The sequence below is a fragment of the Macaca mulatta genome, chromosome 20 (genome assembly GCF_049350105.2).
Source record: "Macaca mulatta isolate MMU2019108-1 chromosome 20, T2T-MMU8v2.0, whole genome shotgun sequence".
NCBI lineage: Eukaryota > Metazoa > Chordata > Mammalia > Primates > Cercopithecidae > Macaca > Macaca mulatta.
The window spans coordinates 69,545,752-69,558,586 of record NC_133425.1 but is presented as its reverse complement, the minus strand read 5'-3'; the positions used below and the strand labels follow the sequence as shown (position 1 = coordinate 69,558,586).

Sequence of the window (12,835 nt, the reverse complement as noted above, 5' to 3'; positions counted from 1 at the left end):
GCCTCCCGGGTTCACGCCATTCTCCTGCCTCAGTCTCCCGAGTAGCTGGGACTACAGGAGCCCGCCACCACCCCAGCTAATTTTTGTATTTTTAGTAGAGACAGGGTTTCATCATGTCGGCCAGGATGATCTGGATCTCTTGAACTCGTGACCTGCCTGCCTCAGCCTCCCAAAGTGCTGGGATTACAGGTGCGAGCCACCACACCCGGCTTTACAGATGCTTTTCATGGCAGTCCTCCCTTCCCAGTGTTCTCCGAAGTATGACTGCATTTTTTCAACATCTCTTTAAATTTCCTCGTTTGAAATATGATTTGAAATGGAGCAATTCCCACACACACAAAAGAAATATGAGAGAATGACAAGTCTAATGATATTCTACAAAGAGAGAGAGTTTATAATCAGGGCATTAAGCAAACTCACAAATTACAATTCTCTCACAGAATTGTAAGTAGAAGGTACCGATGTGGAGCATTTTTTTCAACTGATGTATTTATGGGAAATTTTGTTTATTCTCATCAGACATTTAGTAAACGGAACAACTCAATGAATTGGTCCTAATGAATATACCTTGAGAATGGCTGTTTTATCCCCAGCTTCGTTAGGGAGGCTCTGTTGATTCCAAATCTTTTTAAGTGGTTTTCCTGACACTTTCCCCCTCCCCCATATTCTCCATTTAGTTGAGCAACTTGCATCTTAAGGAAGAGAAAATCAAACCAGATGCCAATGGTAAGTAACTAATAGCTAGTTTGAAAACAAATGTGATTTCCTTCAGTATTTTTGTTTTGGTGTAACAACTGTCTGGAAAAAAAAAAATTGTATTTGTACCAGGCAGGGCGTTGGACGATACTGGTATCATCTGATTTTTAAATCAACAAACTGGTTTGTATGACCGAAGTGTTTTTATTTATTTATTTTTATTTGTTTACTTTCTAAGAGACAGGTTCTTGCTCTGTTGCCCAGGCTGGAGTGCAGTGGTTCAATCATGCTTCACTGGAGCCTCAACCTCCCAGACTCAAGTGATCCTCCGCCTCAGCCTCCTGAGTAACTGGGACTACAGGCACAATGCACTATGCCCAACTAATTTTTTATTTTTATTTTTTATAGAGATGAGGTCTCCGGCCGGGCACGGTGGCTCAAGCCTGTAATCCTAGCACTTTGGGAGGCCGAGATGGGCGGATCACAAGGTCAGGAGATCGAGACCATCCTGGCTAACACGGTGAAACCCCGTCTCTACTAAAAAAAAAAAAAATACTAAAAACTAGCCAGGTGAGGTGGTGGGTGCCTGTAGTCCCAGCTACTCGGGAGACTGAGGCAGGAGAATGGCATAAACCCAGCAGGCAGAGCTTGCAGTGAGCTGAGATCCGGCCACTGCACTCCAGCCTGGGTGACAGAGCGAGACTCCGTCTCAAAAAAAAAAAAAAAAAGAGATATGAGGTCTCCGTGGGTTGCCCAGGTTGGTTTCTAACTCCTGGGCTCAAGCAGTCCTCCTGTCTCAGCCTCCCAAAGTGCTGGGATTACAAGAGTGAGATACCGCACCTGGCTTCAAAGTGTTTTTAATACAAGAATGAGGATTGCACACTGATAGCAAGGGTGTGGGAGTGAAAAACGAATTAGGCTACTTAAGTGGGACTAATTACTAACCATGGGACTATACTGACAAAGACTAATTTTTAATGTTCTCAATTTGGGATGAGATAGACAAAGTGGGAGGAATCTGACAGTTTACCTATCCTAATTATTCTGAAATCATATTTATCCAAATTTAAGATTTCCATTATTGTTGATGTACTTAATATTACTGGAAGGTAATGTAACATTTGCCTTTCTCAAAATTCACTTACAATCTTTTTTGTATGATTTTATATAACCACAGTATCATTTGACTATAAATTTATATTAATCAATAATTTATAGGCCGGGTGTGGTGGCTCACACTATAATCCCAGCACTTTGGGAAGCTGAGGTGGGCAGATAACCTGAGGTAAGGAATTCGAAACCAGCCTAACCAACATGGTGAAACCCCATCTCTACTAAAACTACAAAAATTTACCAGGTGTGGTGGTGCACACCTATAATCCCAGCTACTCAGGATGCTGAGACAACGGAATCTCTAGAACCTGGGAGGCAGAGGTTGCAGTGAGCCGAGATCACACCACTGCACTCCAGCCTGGGCAAGAGTGAGACTCCGTCTCAAAAAAAGAGAAAAAAAAATTATTTGCATGAATTTTGTTGGTCTTACTGCTCATTTGTTATATACATGAATTTTAATGGCATTATTGTGTTCACATATTAATAAAATCCCATTTGCATAGATATTCCTCTGTTGAGCATCAAGGTGGTTTCTGATCACTAATTGCTCTAACCTTTCTATAATATTTCAGAAGTATTGATTCAATGAGGGAAATAATAGTTTTTGAGGTACGGGGAGGAGACCTAGAATAGGAAAGAATATGAGCAACAGAGGTCGGGCGCGGTGGCTCACGCCTGTAATCCCAGCACTTTGGGAGGCCGAGGCAGGTGGATCACGAGATCAGGAGATCAAGACCATCCTGGCTAACACGGTGAAATCCCGTCTCTACTAAAAATACAAAAAAAATTAGCCGGGCATGGTGGCGGGTGCCTGTAATCCCAGCTACTCGGGAGGCTGAGGCCAGAGAATGGTGTGAACCCGGGAGGTGGAGCTTGCAGTGAGCTGAGATTGCGCCACTGTACTCCAGCCTGGGCATAACAAATAAATAAATAAATAAAATCTCTCTCTCTATATATATATGAGCAACAGTGTTTTACACCTTTGTTTATTTAGGGACAATAAAATGTTTTTATCAGCGGCTTGGTTTCCTCATTTTTTTTTGCTCTCTAGGCCTTTACAAAAACTTCTAGTGCTATAGAATTTGAATTGTCCCAGCTATTGGGTATGGGATGTGATTTTGAGTGATGGCCACTTTGTGTCTGATAAAGGTGCTGTTGTCAAGACCAATACCAATGCAGAGAAGACAGATGAAGAAGAGAAAGGTAACACAGCCGTGGAGCTTTATATAATAACAAGCTTCTACATTCTAAGAAAGTGGATTGTTATGAGGCTTCATTTATATACCCAGTTTGGCTCGACTTTAATGGGTGATACAGTGCTAGCATAAAAGTTCAATATAGGGGCCGGGTGCAGTGGTTCACGCCTGTAATCCCAGCACTTTGGGAGGCTGAGGCGGGTGGATCATGAGCTCCGGAGATCAAGACCAACCTGGCTAACACGGTGAAACCCCATCTCCACTAAAAATACAAAAACAAAATATCCAAGCATAGTGGCAGGCACCCGTAGTCCCAGCTACTTGGGAGGCTGAGGCAGGAGAATGGCGTGAACCCAGCAGGCAGAGCTTGCAGTGAGCCAAGATTGAACCACTGCACTCCAGACTGGGAGACAGAGCGAGACTCTGTCTCCAAAAAAAAAAAAAAAAGTTCAATATAAATAGTCAATAGGTGAAGGAGTTCTAATGGTTTACGTTTAGAGAAAGTTTACACTGAACAACTGAACACTTGAACAGGCCATTATAAAAAATTTTAAGTTTATTGGACAATCTCTATTGTCAAATAAAATTAAGCTTAATGTTATTTTGACACATTTGACATGCATGACAAGATGAGACCAACTTGTCCAATATTAAGGTACAGCCGGGTGCGGTGGCTCAAGCCTGTAATCCCAGCACTTTGGGAGGCCGAGACGGGCGGATCATGAGGTCAGGAGATCGAGACCATCCTGGCTAACACAGTGAAACCCCATCTCTACTAAAAAATACAAAAAATTAGCCGGGCGCGGTGGCGGGCGCCTGTAGTCCCAGCTACGCGGGAGGCTGAGGCAGGAGAATGGCGTGAACCCGGGAGGTGGAGCTTGCAGTGAGCTGAGATCCGGCCACTGCACTCCAGCCTGGGCGACAGAGCGAGACTCCGTCTCAAAAAAAAAAAAAAAAAAAAAAAAAAATTAAGGTACAGACTTTGTTAATTCCTGTTTTTTTTTCCCATTGTTGTGATTGTTAATTACTTTAGGTTTATACATAGTGCAAATGGGGGAGTAAATATGTGTGTCTGGATAAGAGGAATAGGTAACTGCAGGAAAAGAGGGCTGTTAGATAGAGTCTGGAGAAGAGTATGAGGCCTAAATGGGTGATGTATCATAACTTTTTTCTTTAATAAAACTATTTTAATTTATAAGTCAAAACTATGAGGTACCTTCAAGTTGAATGTTCAGTACATTATTATTCAAAATACAAATGGCAGTTGAATTAGAGTAAATGCTTGGTAGGTTTCAAGGACTTTTAAAAATTCTTTGCTTTCTTTTTCCTGACAGAGGACAGAGCTGCCCAGTCCTTACTCAACAAGCTGATCAGAAGTAACCTTGTCGATAACACAAACCAAGTAGAAGTCCTGCAGCGGGATCCAAACTCCCCTCTGTACTCAGTGAAGTCTTTTGAAGAGCTTCGGCTGTGAGTATTTATTCACTTTCTGACTCTCCCCTTTGCACTGAAATAGAGATCCTAGGTCTGTAATAGATATCTTTTTATCACAACAGAACAGTTTTAGCTAACCAAGGTTTTTTTTTTTGTTTTTTTTTTAGACGGTGTCTCACTCTTTCGCCCAGGTTGGAGTGTAGTGGCGCGATCTCGGCTCACTGCAAATTCTGCCTCCCGGGTTCAAGTGATTCTCCTGCCTCAGCCTCCTGAGTAGCTGGGATTACAGGCGTGCACCACCACACCCGGCTACTTTTTGTATTTTTAGTGGAGACAGGTTTCACTGTGTTGGCCAGGCTGATCTTGATCTCCTGACTTCGTGATCCACTTGCCACAGCGTCCCAAAGTGCTGGGATTACAGGCATGAGCCAAAGCGCCCAGCCACTAACTAAGTTATATAAAAGAATTTAGCTGCATGCGGTGGTGCACACCTGTAATCCCAGCACTTTTGGAGGCCAAGGTGAGAGGATCACTTGAGGCCAGGAGTTGCAGACCAGCCTGGGCAACAGAGCAAGACCAGACTCCATATAAAAAATATAAACAAATACTTTAGATGTTTTGGGATATTTAGTAAAATTTCCAGATAATGGGTGAAAGCTTTAGCTGTACTAACATGTATTCAGTTCAGCACAGCTCAATTATTGTTGATTACAAACTATGTGTAGGCCAGGCATAGTGGCTGACACCTGTAATCCCAGCACTTTGAGAGGCTGAGGCAGGCAGATCACTTGAGGTCAGGAGTTGCATGGCCAACATGGTGAAACCCTGTCTCTACTGAAAATAAAAAAATTAGGTCAGGTGCAGTGGCTCACGCCTGTAATCTCAGGACTTTGGGAGGCCGAGGCAGGTGGATCACAAGATCCGGAGACCAAGACCATCTTGGCCAACACGGTGAAACCCCGTCTCTACAAAAATACAAAAAAAATTAGTCGGGTGTGGTGGCGGGCACCTGTAGTCCCAGCCACTCAGGAGGCTGAGGCAGGAGAATGGCGTGAACCCGGCAGGTGGAGCTTGCAGTGAACCGAGATCGCACTACTGCACTCCAGCCTGGGCGACAGAGCGAGACTCTGTCTCAAAAAAAAAAAAAAAAAAAACATTAGTAGGGCATGGTGCCATGCACCTGTAATCCCAGCTATTCGGGAGGCTGAGGCATGAGAACTGCTTGAACCCGGAAGGTGGATGTTGCAGTGAGCCGAGACTGCACCATTGCACTACAGCCTGGGCAACAGATTGAGACTCTGTCTCACAAACAAATAAACAAAAAACTATGTGTAAACAGTAAAGGAGAAAAATCCTCCAGATATTTTGCTGCTTTCCTCAACCAAAGAGACAATGACTTTCATCTTTAACTGTTTTTCTAGGAAACCACAGCTTCTCCAAGGAGTCTATGCCATGGGTTTCAATCGTCCATCCAAGATACAAGAGAATGCGTTACCACTGATGCTTGCTGAGCCGTATGTGTCCTATTACAACTCCGTTTCATTTTAGATTTTCCATTTTTGAAAACTTTTATTATTTTCACAGGCCAGCAATGTGGCTTGTGCCTATAATCCCAGCAACTTGACAGGCAAGGCAGGAGGATCGTTTGAGGCCAGGAGCTCAAGACCAGCCTGGGCAATGTAGCAAGACCCTGTCTCAACAAACAACAACAACAACAAAAAAGTTATAAACTTGGCCAGGCGTGGTGGCATGCAGTTATAGTCCCAGCTACTCGGGAAGATGAGGCAGGAGGATCACTTGAACCCAGGAGTTTCAGGCTGCAGTGAACCGTGATCACACCATTGTACTCCATTCTGGGCAACAAAGCAACCCTGTCTCAAAAGAGAAAAAGAGGACGCTGAGGCACAAGATTTGTTTGAACCCGGGAGGCAGAGGTTGCAGTGAGCCGAGATCATATCACTGCACTCCAGCCTGGACAACACAGCGAGAGTTTGTCTCAAAAAAAAAACCAAACAAACAAAAAGGGCGGGTGGGGGGTGGGTGCAGTGGCTCACGCCTGTAATCCCAACACTTTGGGAGGCCAAGGCAGGAGGATCTCTTGAGGTCAAGAGTTCAAGACCAGCCTGACCAACATGAAACCCGACTCTACTAAAAAAATACAAAAATTAGCCAGGTGTTGTGGTGTGCTCCTGTAGTCCCAGCTACTCAGGAAGCTAAGCCACGAGAATGGCTTGAACCCAGGAGGCGGAGGTTGCAGTGAGCCAAGATCACACCACTGCACTCCAGCCTGGGCAACAGAGTGAGACTCCATCTCAAAAAAACCAAAAACAAAAAACAAAAAAATCATTTGTAATATCCCTCTCCCTACATTATTAACATTTTGGAGTGGAGACTTCTAGACTTTTCTCTATGTAAATATATACGTATAACTTTTTTGTTTTTGTTTTTTTGAGATGGAGTCTCACTCTGTCGCCCAGGCTGGAGTGCGGTGGCAAGATTTCAGCTCACTGCAAGCTCTGCCTCCTGGGTTCACTCCATTCTCCTGTCTCAGCCTCCCGAGTAGCTGGGACTACAGGTGCCCGCCAACTAATTTTTTGTATTTTTTTTAGTAGAGATGGGGTTTCACTGTGTTAGCCAAGATAGTCTCTATCTCCTGACCTCAAGAGATCCGCCCGCCTCGGCCTCCCAAAGTGCTGGGATTACAGGTGTGAGCCACCGTGCCCAGCCATATATATAACTTTATGGCCAGGGGTGGTGGCTCATACCTGTAATCCCAGCACTTTGGGAGGCCGAGGCGGGCAGATCACCTGAGGTCAGGAGTTGGAGACCAGGCTGGCCAACATCAGTTGGCCAAAAAAAAAAAAAAAAAAAAGTTGACATATGGCCAGGAGCAGTGGCTTATGTCGGTAATCCCAGCACTTTGGGAGGCCGAGGCCGGTGGGTCACGAGCTCCAGAGATCGAGACCATCCTGGCTAACACGGTGAAACCCCGTCTCTACTACAAATACAAAAAATTAGCCGGGCGTGGTGGCAGGCGCCTGTAGTCCCAGCTACTCAGGAGGCTGAGGCAGGAGAATGGCGTGAAGCTGGGAGGCAGAGCTTGCAGTGAGCCAAGATTGCGCCACTGCACTCTAGCCTGGGCGACAGAGCGAGACTCCATCTCAAGTAAAAAAAAAAAAAAAAGGCCGGGCGCGGTGGCTCAAGCCTGTAACCCCAGCACTTTGGGAGGCCGAGATGGGCGGATCACAAGGTCAGGAGATCGAGACCATCCTGGCTAACATGGTGAAACCCCGTCTCTACTAAAAATACAAAAAACAGGCCGGGCGCGGTGGCTCACGCCTGTAATCCCAGCACTTTGGGAGGCCGAGGCGGGTGGATCACAAGGTCAGGAGATCGAGACCACGGTGAAACCCCGTCTCTACTAAAAATACAAAAAATTAGCCGGGCGCGGTGGCGGGCGCCTGTAGTCCCAGCTACTCAGGAGGCTGAGGCAGGAGAATGGCGTGAACCCCGGAGGCGGAGCTTGCAGTGAGCCGAGATCGCGCCACTGCACTCCAGCCTGGGCGACAGAGCGAGACTCCGTCTCAAAAAAAAAAAAAAAAAATACAAAAAACTAGCCGGGCGAGGTGGCAGGCGCCTGTAGTCCCAGCTACTCGGGAGGCTGAGGCAGGAGAATGGCGTAAACCCGGGAAGCGGAGCTTGCAGTGAGCTAAGATCCAGCCACTGTACTCCAGCCTGGGCGACAGAGTGAGACTCCTTCTCAAAAAAAAAAAAAAAAAAAAAAGGTTGACATATAAATAATGTTTTATATGCTGTGTTTTTAAATTATATGATAATCTTCCTATGTTGGTAAATATACATTTGTATCGTATATGCACCATGATTTCATTGTATTGATATATAAAAGTCATTATGTCAAATATAATAGAAGCCAAACAGCTCTAGGAGACCTGAATAATACAGTAACTAAGGTGGTTTCCTGGTGCAGGGCATTTCCCACTTTCACAGGCATACAAATCTCATAGACATTTATTAAAATGCAGGGTCTGAATTTAGTAGGTCTAAGTGGGGACTGAGGGTCAACATTTCTAATAAGCTTGCAGGTGATGCTAATGCTGATGTTTCAGATCACATTCTGAGTAACAAGATTCTAGAGCATGATGGAAATTTAATACAGATTGATCCTATATTTTATATGATTATATACAATTCTGCATATAATCCTAAATTCTGAATCTTTTTTTTTTTTGTCTAAAAATAGATATTTTAGGCCAAGTGTGGTGGTTCATGCCTGTAATCCCAATACTTTGAGAGGCCGAGGTAGGCGGATCGCTTGAGCCCAGGAGTTCGAGAGCAGCCTGGGCAACATGGTGAGACCCTGTCTCTACTAAAAATACAAAAACTTAGCCAAATATGGTGGCATGTGCCTGTAGTCCCAGCTACCCGGGAGGCTGAAGTAGGAGGTAACCTGAGCCCAGGAGATTGAGGCTACAGTGAGCAAAGATTGCACCACTGCACTCCAGCCTGAGCAACAGAGTGAGACCCTGTCTCAAAAAATCATAAATAAAAATAAAAATAGATATTTTGGGTCTGTATTTTCTCAAGTTTTCTTTGTTCTGTGTCATAACAGTGACATTTTCTCCAGATGGATAGTGTCTTTTTTTTAGCTTGGGACTTTGAGCATGCTTAGGGTGAATAAATGGAGTATTTATGACATGGTTTCATATTGATCATTTATATTTGTGGATCTAATATTTTTGTAGATGCTAACTTTTTTTTTTTCTGTGAGATAAGGTCTCACTCTGTCACCTAGGCAGGAGTACAGCAGTGTAGTCATAGCTTACTGCACCCTGAGCACCTGGGCTTAAGCAATCCTCCTGCCTCAGCCTCCCAGGTAGCTAGGACTACAGGCCCGTGCTGCCATGCCTAGCTAATTTTCTTTATTTAATAGAGATGGGCGTCTTGCTATGTTGCCCAGACTGGTCTTGATCTCGTGGCCTCAAGCAATCCTCCCACCTTGGCCTTCCCCCAATTTTTTTTTTTTTTTGAGACAGTTTGTCACTCTGTTATCCAGGCTAGGTGCACTGGCACCATCTTGGCTCACTGCAATTTCTGCCTCCTGGGCGCAAGCAATCCTCCCACCTTGGCCTCCCAAGTAACTGGGGCCACAGGTGCAAACCACCATGCCTGGCTAATTTTTATACAATTTTTTTTTTTTTTTTTTTGAGACGGAGTCTCAAGCTGTTGCCCAGGCTGGAGTGCAGTGGCGCGATCTCGGCTCACTGCAAGCTCCCCCTCCCGGGTTCCCGCTATTCTCCTGCCTCAGCCTCCTGAGTACCTGGGACTACAGGCGCCCGCCACCGCGCCCGGCTCATTTTTTGTATTTTTAGTAGAGACGGGGTTTCACTGTGGTCTCGATCTCCTGACCTTGTGATCCGCCCGCCTCGGCCTCCCAAAGTGCTGGGATTACAGGCTTGAGCCACCGCGCCCGGCCTTTTTTTTTTTTTTTTTTTTTTGAGACTCGGCTCACTGCAACCACCGCTTCCCAGGTCCCAGTTCAAGTAATTCTCCTGCCTCAGCCTCCCAAGTAACTGGGATTACAGGCACACTCCACCATGCCCAGCTAATTTTTTTGTATTTTTAGTAGAGATGGGGTTTCACCATGTTGGCCAGGCTGGTCATGAACTCCTGACCTCGTGATCTGCCCCCCTCGGCCTCCCAAAGTGCTGATATTACAGGTGTGAGCCACCACACCAGGCCTAATTTTTATATCTCTATCAGAGACAGAGTTGTGCTATGTTGCCCAGGTTGGTCTCAAACCCCCAAAGTGTTGGGATTACAGGTATGAGGTGTCACACCAGGCTTTTTTTGTTTTTGTTTTTCAGGGGGGCTTTGGTAGAGATGGGGTCTTACTTTGTTGCCCAGACTTGTCTTGAACTCCTAGGCTCAAGCACGCTTCCCACCTTGCCTTCCCAAAGTGCTAGGGTTACAGGCATGAGCCATTGGGCCTAGCCAAGAAGCTCATTTTTAGATTGACAATATTAGAAGAGACCAGCATTATTACTAGAATTATCTAGTACCTTTTATCATCAACAAATACTTATTGAGTGCCTGTTATATAACAGATACTATGCTAGGCACTTGGATACATTAGTCAACAATGCAGAACAAAATTCCTGCCCACAAGGAGCTTACATTCTAGTTTGAAATATAGCTAATTCGGCCGGGCGCGGTGGCTCAAGCCTGTAATCCCAGCACTTTGGGAGGCCGAGGCGGGCGGATCACAAGGTCAGGAGATCGAGACCACAGTGAAACCCCGTCTCTACTAAAAATATAAAAAATTAGCCGGGCGCGGTGGCGGGCGCCTGTAGTCCTAGCTACTCAGGAGGCTGAGGCAGGAGAATGGCGTGAACCCAGGAGGCGGAGCTTGCAGTGAGCCGAGATCGCGCCACTGCACTCCAGCCTGGGCAACAGCGTGAGACTCCGTCTCAAAAAAAAAAAAAAAAAAAAGAAATATAGCTAATTCATTTTTATTAAAATATAACAGGTGATAAATTACAAATGTTAATGCCGCTGAATAGCACACTTAAAAGTGGGTAAAAGGGCAAATTTTATGACTTTTTTTTTACTTCAAATAAAAATAATAAATTTTGGCCACGTGCAGTGGCTCATGCCTGTAATCCAAGCATTTGGGGAGGCTGAGGCAGGCAGATCATTTGAGGTCAGGAGTTCGAGACCAGCCTGGCCAACATGGTGAAACCCCGTCTCTACTAAAAATACAAAAAATTAGCTGGGCGTGGTGGCATGTGCCTGTAGTCCCAGCTACTCAGGAGGCTGAGGCAAGAGAATCACTTGAACCCAGGAGGCAGAGATTGCAGTGAGCTGAGATCGCACCATTGGACTCCAGCCTGGGTGACAGAGTGACCCTCCGTCTCAAAAAAAAAAAAAAAAAAATTAATAGGCCGGGCGCGGTGGCTCAAGCCTGTAATCCCAGCACTTTGGGAGGCCGAGACGGGTGGATCACGAGGTCAGGAGATCGAGACCATCCTGGCTAACACGGTGAAACCCCATCTCTACTAAAAAATACAAAAAAAAAAACTAGCCGGGCGAAGTGGCGGGTGCCTGTAGTCCCAGCTACTCGGGAGGCTGAGGCAGGAGAATGGCGTGAACCCGAGAGGAGGAGCTTGCAGTGAGCTGAGATCCGGCCACTGCACTCCAGCCTGGGTGACAGAGCAAGACTCCGTCTCAAAAAAAAAAAAAAAAAAAAAAAAATTAATAAATTTTGGCCAGGCACAGTGGCTCATGCCCATTATCCCAGTAATTTGGGAGGCCAAGGCAGGCAGACGGCTTGAGCCCAGAAGTTTGAGACCAGCCTGGGCAGCACAGTAAGACCTCATCAGTATTAAAAGGTAAAAATAAAAAAGAAATTAAATGTACAACACTTTATTCTAACTACAAGGGGTAACAGATGTTTTGACAGGGAATCTAGATGTTTAAACAGAAATAGAATAAAGAGTTACCACTGTGGTGGCTGGGCGCAGTGGCTCACACCTGTAATCCCCGGACTCTGGGAGGCTGAAGTGGGCGGATCACTTGAGGTCAGGAGTTCGAGACCAGCCTGGCCAACATGGTGAAACCCATCTATACAAAAAAAAATACAAAAATAGCCAGGCATGGTGGTTCATACCAGCCCCAGCTACTCAGGAAGCTGAGACACCAGAATTGCGTGGAACCCGCGCAGTGGCGGCTACAGTGAACTGAGATTGTGCCACTGCACTCCAGCTTGGGCGACAAAGTGAGACCTTGTTTCAAAAAAAAAAAAAAGACCAGGTGTGATGGCTCACGCCTGTAATCTCAACACTTTGGGAGGTCCGAGGCGGGTGTATCACCTGAGGTCAGCAGTTCGAGACCAGCCTGGCCAACATGGTGAAACCCCATCTCTACTAAAAATACAAAAATTAGCTGGGCGTGGTGGCGGGCACCTGTAATCCTGGCTACTCAGGAGGCTGGGGCAGAAGAATTGCTTGAACCCAGGCGGTGGAGGTTGCAGTGAGCTGAGATCGCACCTTTGCACTCCAGCTGGGCAACAAGAGCAAAACTCCGTCTCAATAAAGAAAAAAAAAAAAAACAAAAGAAGTCCCCACAAGGAACAGCTTACTTTTGCCAGATTTTTAAATTCCACCTGTGGCTGGGGGCCCTCCCCATGGCTTCACTTTTAGTACATGTTTCTTCTGTTCTTTTTTTCTTCTTTTCCTACTGGAAGACCTCATTTTCCTTGTCCATCTCTTTGGCCTGCCGCGGCTGCTCCATTTTTTTGTTTTTTGTTTTTTGAGACAGGGTCTTGCTCTGTCACCAGGGCAGCAGTGCAGTGGCGCAGTCTCAGCTCACTGCAGCCT

General features: G+C 45.7%; 1 protein-coding gene across 29 annotated transcripts in view; it reads left to right on the top strand.

Moving 5' to 3' along the window:
* The window catches only part of LOC709576 (ATP-dependent RNA helicase DDX19B), a 43,975-nt gene that overhangs the window by 20,202 nt on the left and 10,938 nt on the right, over window positions 1–12,835 (top strand). For 12 of the 29 annotated variants that reach the window (XR_013411179.1, XR_013411178.1, XM_001107762.5 and 9 more), the window contains 4 exons: window positions 678–726; window positions 2,959–3,012; window positions 4,340–4,475; window positions 5,861–5,953. Coding sequence is in view for 19 of the 29 variants with exons in the window: in XM_001107762.5 (XP_001107762.1) it covers window positions 678–726; window positions 2,959–3,012; window positions 4,340–4,475; window positions 5,861–5,953 (332 nt within the window). In the remaining 10 variants the exon portion in view is untranslated. Of the gene's footprint in view, window positions 1–95; window positions 190–677; window positions 727–1,104; window positions 1,185–2,958; window positions 3,013–4,339; window positions 4,476–5,860; window positions 6,224–8,700; window positions 8,810–12,835 lie in introns of those variants that run through there. The other 17 variants (XM_077984654.1, XM_077984656.1, XM_077984657.1 and 14 more) reach the window with 11 other exon arrangements.